The sequence below is a fragment of the Trifolium pratense genome, unplaced genomic scaffold, assembly GCF_020283565.1.
Source record: "Trifolium pratense cultivar HEN17-A07 unplaced genomic scaffold, ARS_RC_1.1 scaffold_88, whole genome shotgun sequence".
Lineage (NCBI taxonomy): Eukaryota > Viridiplantae > Streptophyta > Magnoliopsida > Fabales > Fabaceae > Trifolium > Trifolium pratense.
The window spans coordinates 37,557-46,088 of record NW_025721070.1 but is presented as its reverse complement, the minus strand read 5'-3'; the positions used below and the strand labels follow the sequence as shown (position 1 = coordinate 46,088).

The 8,532-nt window shown below is 40.2% G+C and overlaps 1 protein-coding gene and 1 non-coding gene across 2 annotated transcripts; one reads left to right on the top strand and one right to left on the bottom strand.

Annotated features, from left to right (window-relative positions):
• Positions 1 to 4,017: 4,017 nt before the first annotated feature.
• Positions 4,018 to 8,208, bottom strand: LOC123901960. Its single transcript, XM_045951734.1, has one exon. It carries the CDS (start codon positions 7,319 to 7,321, stop codon positions 4,694 to 4,696), a length of 2,628 nt encoding a protein of 875 aa, XP_045807690.1. The 5' UTR covers positions 7,322 to 8,208; the 3' UTR covers positions 4,018 to 4,693.
• Positions 6,720 to 6,826, top strand: LOC123901961. Its single transcript, XR_006807360.1, has one exon. It is a non-coding gene; the product is annotated as a small nucleolar RNA R71 (small nucleolar RNA).
• Positions 8,209 to 8,532: the final 324 nt, after the last annotated feature.

Below are 8,532 nucleotides of genomic sequence, written 5' to 3'. Positions count from 1 at the left end.
GTCCAACTTGGCCTAGGCATGGAATTTTATCTTTATTCCTTGGCCACGGTCATGCCACGGTACATGGAGGTTGCTTGACACCCCCGTGTGCATTTCGGAGCACTTTGATTTTTTGGCCCCCCGCGTGCCTTGCCACGCCCTTGCTTATAGCAAAACGAGACGGGGCCTTGGTCCAACTTGGCCTAGGCATGGAATTTTATCTTTATTCCTTGGCCACGGTCATGCCACGGTACATGGAGGTTGCTTGACACCCCCGTGTGCATTTCGGAGCACTTTGATTTTTTGGCCCCCCGCGTGCCTTGCCACGCCCTTGCTTATAGCAAAACGAGACGGGGCCTTGGTCCAACTTGGCCTAGGCATGGAATTTTATCTTTATTCCTTGGCCACGGTCATGCCACGGTACATGGAGGTTGCTTGACACCCCCGTGTGCATTTCGGAGCACTTTGATTTTTTGGCCCCCCGCGTGCCTTGCCACGCCCTTGCTTATAGCAAAACGAGACGGGGCCTTGGTCCAACTTGGCCTAGGCATGGAATTTTATCTTTATTACTTGGCCACGGTCATGCCACGGTACATGGAGGTTGCTTGACACCCCCGTGTGCATTTCGGAGCACTTTGATTTTTTGGCCCCCCGCGTGCCTTGCCACGCCCTTGCTTATAGCAAAACGAGACGGGGCCTTGGCCCAACTTGGCCTAGGCATGGAATTTTATCTTTATTCCTTGGCCACGGTCATGCCACGGTACATGGAGGTTGCTTGACACCCCCGTGTGCATTTCGGAGCACTTTGATTTTTTGGCCCCCCGCGTGCCTTGCCACGCCCTTGCTTATAGCAAAACGAGACGGGGCCTTGGTCCAACTTGGCCTAGGCATGGAATTTTATCTTTATTACTTGGCCACGGTCATGCCACGGTACATGGAGGTTGCTTGACACCCCCGTGTGCATTTCGGAGCACTTTGATTTTTTGGCCCCCCGCGTGCCTTGCCACGCCCTTGCTTATAGCAAAACGAGACGGGGCCTTGGTCCAACTTGGCCTAGGCATGGAATTTTATCTTTATTCCTTGGCCACGGTCATGCCACGGTACATGGAGGTTGCTTGACACCCCCGTGTGCATTTCGGAGCACTTTGATTTTTTGGCCCCCCGCGTGCCTTGCCACGCCCTTGCTTATAGCAAAACGAGACGGGGCCTTGGTCCAACTTGGCCTAGGCATGGAATTTTATCTTTATTCCTTGGCCACGGTCATGCCACGGTACATGGAGGTTGCTTGACACCCCCGTGTGCATTTCGGAGCACTTTGATTTTTTGGCCCCCCGCGTGCCTTGCCACGCCCTTGCTTATAGCAAAACGAGACGGGGCCTTGGTCCAACTTGGCCTAGGCATGGAATTTTATCTTTATTACTTGGCCACGGTCATGCCACGGTACATGGAGGTTGCTTGACACCCCCGTGTGCATTTCGGAGCACTTTGATTTTTTGGCCCCCCGCGTGCCTTGCCACGCCCTTGCTTATAGCAAAACGAGACGGGGCCTTGGTCCAACTTGGCCTAGGCATGGAATTTTATCTTTATTACTTGGCCACGGTCATGCCACGGTACATGGAGGTTGCTTGACACCCCCGTGTGCATTTCGGAGCACTTTGATTTTTTGGCCCCCCTGCGTGCCTTGCCATGCCCTTGCTTATAGCAAAACGAGACGGGGCCTTGGTCCAACTTGGCCTAGGCATGGAATTTTATCTTTATTACTTGGCCACGGTCATGCCACGGTACATGGAGGTTGCTTGACACCCCCGTGTGCATTTCGGAGAACTTTGATTTTTTGGCCCCACGCGTGCCTTGCCACGCCCTTGCTTATTGATGCGATAACTCTGCAAGTGCACAGGTATATCGTGTAGTTATAAAAGATTATCGATCCCACAGGGACTATTTGTTAATATTTCGCTTATGTTTTTAATATATCGTAAGGTTAAGGCTAGATATTAATTAATTAAGGAAGGCGTTTTAGATAATTAAATTAACTGTGTTGAATAAAATATTATTAAACTAACCGGAATGTAAATTATGTTGCTTCAATGGATTCGGTAATCAAACTGTGTTTTGAAATAATGTTACCTTTTTAATAAACTGAAATTGATTAAAAGATACACGTCTCACACTCTCGCGCTATTGAGTAATATCGTATAGTTATAAAATAAATGTTTCACTTTCGCTCTCGCACTTACTTATAAAAAATACTTTTTGAAAATCAATTCAATTTAATTAAAAAGATCTAGTTTTCTCAAAACGACATTAGTTTAAAAATATAGTCTCACGCCGTCGCGCTATTGAACTAATACTATATTATATAAATGAATGCTTCACTCTCGCTCTCACATTTATTTATAAAATACTTTTTGAAAACTAATATAATTTAATTAATTTTAAAGAGCTGTCGCGGTGTTTAAAATTAATGTTCAGTTTTTACTATCCGGTACAAATCTCACACTGTCGCGCTATTAATTTATACCTTAGTTGATTTTCACTCTCGTGCAAAATCTTTAATTTTAACCATTAAAAACTGAACAGAAAACTAGATTAAAAACGTAAGTCACAGATTAATTACCAAATCCAAATTAGCTTCCTAATTCACATTCCAGTTAAATAGATTTAGCTACGCATGATTTTATTTGACATGATACTGATTAAATAATTCTTAGTTGAACAAAACATTTAAACAAAGTAACTTTAAATCAAACAGAGCATATGAATATCAAACTGAAATATAATAATACTGAAACTGAATAAAATAAAATTACTGTTATTAAAACTTACAAATACTAGTTAAACTAGTACAGGTACACCGGAACAAAGGAAAGCAGAGACACTGAATGAAACTGGAAGTGTAAACAGCAACACCACACCTTGCTCCGTAAACTAAGACTACTTAACAACTGAAATTTAAACTGAATTTTTCTCTTAAGTCTGCGTAGAATAATGTGTGAAAAACACTGACTGGTGTTCTCTATTTATAGTCTTTATGAGATACAAATATCTCCTTCGAATCCGTTGTTCCGTTATAAGAAACGTGCATATCTTAGTTGCTTCCACCGAAATCTGAGGAACGCCGAAATCTGAGGAGCAGTTGAGTTGAGGATAAATCCGTGTGAAACGTGCCCGTGAAAATAGGAAGGAAACACTGCGTGGCGGGTACTTCAAAGCACATGGCGGGCGCCATGTGTGCAAAGCCTGTGGCGGGTGCCACAAGGCACATGGCCGGCGCCATGTTTTATGTGTGTGGCGAGTGCCACAAGCATGGCCAACGCCATGTGTTGTTGTGTGGTCCACATGTGCTTGGCACATGCCAAGTGCATGTGGGCTTGGCTTGCTCGTCCAACTTCTTTTGGGCTTCTCTTCCATCTGATCCAATGTCTTTTTTTATCCATTTGACATTAATTTTGTGACCTTTTTTTATTTCGAGAAGTTCCGGAAATACCTGTAATACATAAAAATAATAGTAATAGTACTACGAAAAATGCAAAGAAATAGTAAAATACTAAGCTAATTTAATTAAATAAATAGTGCATTTTCGGTGTTATCAAACTCCCCTAAACTTGAACCATTGCTTGTCCTCAAGCAATTTTGCTTGCATATGGAAAATATTTAAAATACTAAGCAATTCATAAATGTAGACTTAGAAAAACAATACCACAAATACTCATACGTGGTCAGAAATTCAAATCAGCTAAGACTAATTAATTAGGTGCTTATTCAATCAAGAAGGGTATTTCAACGACACACAAAGTTCTCCCTCTTATACATACCGAATTCGGATCATGCCGTTGTACTAAAATCTAGATCATCTCCTTTGTTTTATCCTTTTTCATTCTAGACAGTCACATTAAGACCCTTTATCTATGTCACACACATGGTAAGAAAATCGGTTAGCGATTTTATTCATTTTTTTTTATTTCTCGCAAATTATCTCGATGATGCAAATTTTCGTATTACTTTCACAAGCAATATTCAAATATACATATATATTCACAAGGTTTAACCGTATTACCACAGTATGACCTTTTATTTGCTTAAATGATTCGCTTATATTCATCGACTGACCTACTTAATGTGTGACTTATAGATGGTGTCCGACTGGTAAATAAACTACTAAAGGAATCCACAAATTTAAATCAGGAGATTTCGGCACAATGGTTATTCAAATTGATATCCATACTAGGGAGACTTATGGGTGTTGGAAAAATACCGATTTTGTTGTAAAATTCCCTAATTTTCTTAACTTAGCCTCTCGTCCTTTCTTAACCTATATACTTTCAAAGTGAATAATTGTCCTAAATCTTTAGAAAAAAAATTTAAATTGGCTCAAGAAAAGGAAAAATTTAGAAAAACCAAAGAAAACACTATAAGTTTAATTTTTTATTATGCGAAAAGGGAAATAAATTGAGATGACTGAAAAATAAATAAACGCAGTGAAATGCTCCCCTAAACTTAAATTCAACAGTGTCCTCACTGTTGCGACTCTAGAGTAGAATTGGAGTGCAAAACCTGGAGATTTATGCCTATAATGCAACTGATGGGTGTTAAGCGAACAATCTCTTTATTTTCTGCAAATTCAAATGAAAACATTAAAATAAAAACTCGTGGGTTGCCACCCACGCAGCGCTTTGTTTAAAGTCGGTTAGCTCGACTTTGCACGACCCTTAAATCAAGAGGGCGCCTCTTTCAGACTGATATCCTTAACACTGTACTCAACATTCTTAGAGATCCATTTGAACACATCCAACCATCTAATAGGTGCTTTCCCTTTTGCTTTCTTTCTGGTGAGAGGAGGTGGGAGTTTCTTCTCCACTGTGTGAATCTTCCCATGTGCCAGCATTTGGCATTCTTTAAAAATCTGGTCATGAGTATCACGAAATCCACCTAGTATATTCTCATTATCCTCACCCTCTTTGTGTTTCGTATTCTGGAAGATATCATTTACTGGGTGGGATTTTAGTATGTCGGGAGGGACTTGTTCAAAGGTGCTTTTATCGATATGTCCTTCAACTATGTTGAGTCTACAACAAGAGTTCTTAAAGGTGGGACCTTTCATGAATTGAGACAGTATGAACTCGATTTTCTCATCCCCAACCTCAAAGGTAAGCTTCCCTTTCTTTACATTTATTATAGCGCCCGCAGTAGCTAAGAAAGGTCTACCTAACAGAATTGGAATATCAATGTCTTCCCTGATGTCCATGATCACAAAATCAGTAGGGATAAACAGTTGGCCGATCCTTACTGGAACATTTTCCAGTATTCCTAATGGGTATTTGATAGATCTGTCAGCCAACTGTAAGGACATCTTAGTAGGTTTTAAGTCTCCAAGTCCGAGTCTCTTGCAGATAGATAGAGGCATCAAACTTACACTTGCTCCTAGATCACAAAGGGCTTTATCTATGACATATCTACCAACAACGCAAGGAATAGAAAAGTTTCCTGGGTCCTCGAGTTTTGGGGCTAGCTTGTTTTCACTAATTACATTGCATTCCACTTGCCCAATGTCTTCCATCTTTCGCTTGTTTGAAAGAATTTCTTTTAAGAATTTGGCATAGGAAGGTATCTGGGTTATAGCCTCAATAAAGGGTATGTCAATATGAAGCTTTTTGAGCATTTCGATAAACTTCTCAAACTGACCCGGATTCTTAGATTTGGCAAGTCTTTGAGGATATGGGATAGGAGGCTTGTAAGGAGGAGGGGGTACATATGGTTTTTCTTGATCACTCTCAATCACCTCTTTGGCCTTCGGTGTTTGTCTATCCTTCACTGCTATCGGTTCTCTCTCAGTGTCCTTGTCAGTTACACTCTCTGAGTCTTTCTCTACATTTTTTTCTAAGTCTCTCGCTCTAACTCTTTTAGCAACGGGATCTTCTAACTCTCTTCCGCTTCGCAGCGTTATAGCGTTAACGTGGCCCTTGGGATTTGGTTGCGGTTGGCCGAGTAGTGTTCCGGCTGGGGCAGCTGTAGCTGCCTGTTGTTGAGCCACTTGAGAAATTTGAGTTTCTAGCACCTTATTATGAGTGGAAATGGAATCGATTTTGTTAGCTAACTGCTTAATCAACTCATTAGTGTGAATATTTTGGTTCATGAATTCCTTATTTTGTTGAGTCTGAGCTAGGACAAAATTCTCCATCATAAGTTCAAAGTTTGACTTTTGAGGGGCAACCGGAGCAACAGGGGCTCCTATTTGGTTTTGGAAGCCTGGTGGAGTGCTAGGCGCAAATAAAGCATCATTTTTCTTATAGGAGAGGCTTGGATGATTTTTCCACCCAGGGTTGTACGTGTTGGAGTTCGAGTTTCCTTGCACATAATTTGCTCGGTCGAGTCCGACCAGTAATTGACATTCAGAGGTTATGTGTCCGGGAATTCCACATAGTTCGCAGTTCGGTTGTACCGCGGCTATGGTAGCGGCGGGAGATAGAGTTAAACTCTCTATCTTTTGAGAAAGGGCTTCTATTTTGGCATTGACATGGTCTATGCCGCTTACTTCGTACATACCGCCTTTCGTTTGGGATTTTTCTATGGCAGCGCGTTCGCTTCCCCATTGATAATGGTTTTGGGCCATGTTTTCTATAAGTTGGGTGGCTTCTTGGTAAGGTTTATCCATTAGCGCGCCACCGGCGGCCGCATCTATGGTGAGTCTAGTGTTATATAGAAGCCCATTATAGAAGGTATGGATTATAAGCCATTGTTCTAAACCGTGGTGTGGACAGAGTCTCATCATATCCTTGTATCTTTCCCAAGCTTCGAAGAGTGATTCTCCATCTTTTTGCCTAAATCCGTTGATTTGGGCTCTCAACATAGCTGTCTTGCTTGGCGGGAAATATCTGGCCAAGAATTGCTTCTTCAATTCGTTCCATGTAGTGATGGAGTTTGTAGGTAAAGCTTGAAGCCAAGCTCTAGCTCTGTCTCTTAAAGAGAACGGGAAAAGACGAAGTCGTATTGCTTCGGGTTCGACACCATTGGCTTTTATCGTGTCTGCGTACTGCACAAACACCGAGAGGTGGAGGTTCGGATCCTCCGTGGGCGAACCAGAGAATTGGTTTTGTTGCACGATTTGCAACAACGCGGGTTTCAATTCGAAGTTTCTTGCTTCGATGTTAGGGGGCGCGATACTCGAATGAGGTTCCTCTTCGGAGGGAACGGCATAGTCCTTGAGAGGACGTTCGCGTTGAGCCATCGGTATGAGGTTAAATTGTTTTTGAAGTTCGCGGATTCGGCGTTGTAAATGAATATAACGCTCTATTTCTGGGATAGGTTGTTCTAATGATTCCTCGGAGGTACGAGTACTGGGCATACAACCTAAGTAAAAGGGTTGCCTTAATCGTTACAGATTAAAAACTAAGTAGCGAAAATTGACTAAATTAGTCCCCGGCAACGGCGCCAAAAACTTGATGCGATAACTCTGCAAGTGCACAGGTATATCGTGTAGTTATAAAAGATTATCGATCCCACAGGGACTATTTGTTAATATTTCGCTTATGTTTTTAATATATCGTAAGGTTAAGGCTAGATATTAATTAATTAAGGAAGGCGTTTTAGATAATTAAATTAACTGTGTTGAATAAAATATTATTAAACTAACCGGAATGTAAATTATGTTGCTTCAATGGATTCGGTAATCAAACTGTGTTTTGAAATAATGTTACCTTTTTAATAAACTGAAATTGATTAAAAGATACACGTCTCACACTCTCGCGCTATTGAGTAATATCGTATAGTTATAAAATAAATGTTTCACTTTCGCTCTCGCACTTACTTATAAAAAATACTTTTTGAAAATCAATTCAATTTAATTAAAAAGATCTAGTTTTCTCAAAACGACATTAGTTTAAAAATATAGTCTCACGCCGTCGCGCTATTGAACTAATACTATATTATATAAATGAATGCTTCACTCTCGCTCTCACATTTATTTATAAAATACTTTTTGAAAACTAATATAATTTAATTAATTTTAAAGAGCTGTCGCGGTGTTTAAAATTAATGTTCAGTTTTTACTATCCGGTACAAATCTCACACTGTCGCGCTATTAATTTATACCTTAGTTGATTTTCACTCTCGTGCAAAATCTTTAATTTTAACCATTAAAAACTGAACAGAAAACTAGATTAAAAACGTAAGTCACAGATTAATTACCAAATCCAAATTAGCTTCCTAATTCACATTCCAGTTAAATAGATTTAGCTACGCATGATTTTATTTGACATGATACTGATTAAATAATTCTTAGTTGAACAAAACATTTAAACAAAGTAACTTTAAATCAAACAGAGCATATGAATATCAAACTGAAATATAATAATACTGAAACTGAATAAAATAAAATTACTGTTATTAAAACTTACAAATACTAGTTAAACTAGTACAGGTACACCGGAACAAAGGAAAGCAGAGACACTGAATGAAACTGGAAGTGTAAACAGCAACACCACACCTTGCTCCGTAAACTAAGACTACTTAACAACTGAAATTTAAACTGAATTTTTCTCTTAAGTCTGCGTAGAA

Coding starts and splice junctions, on each gene's coding strand:
- LOC123901960 (XM_045951734.1), bottom strand. CDS start 7,321: ATGCCCAGTACTCGTACCTCCGAGGAATCATTAGAACAACCTATCCCA.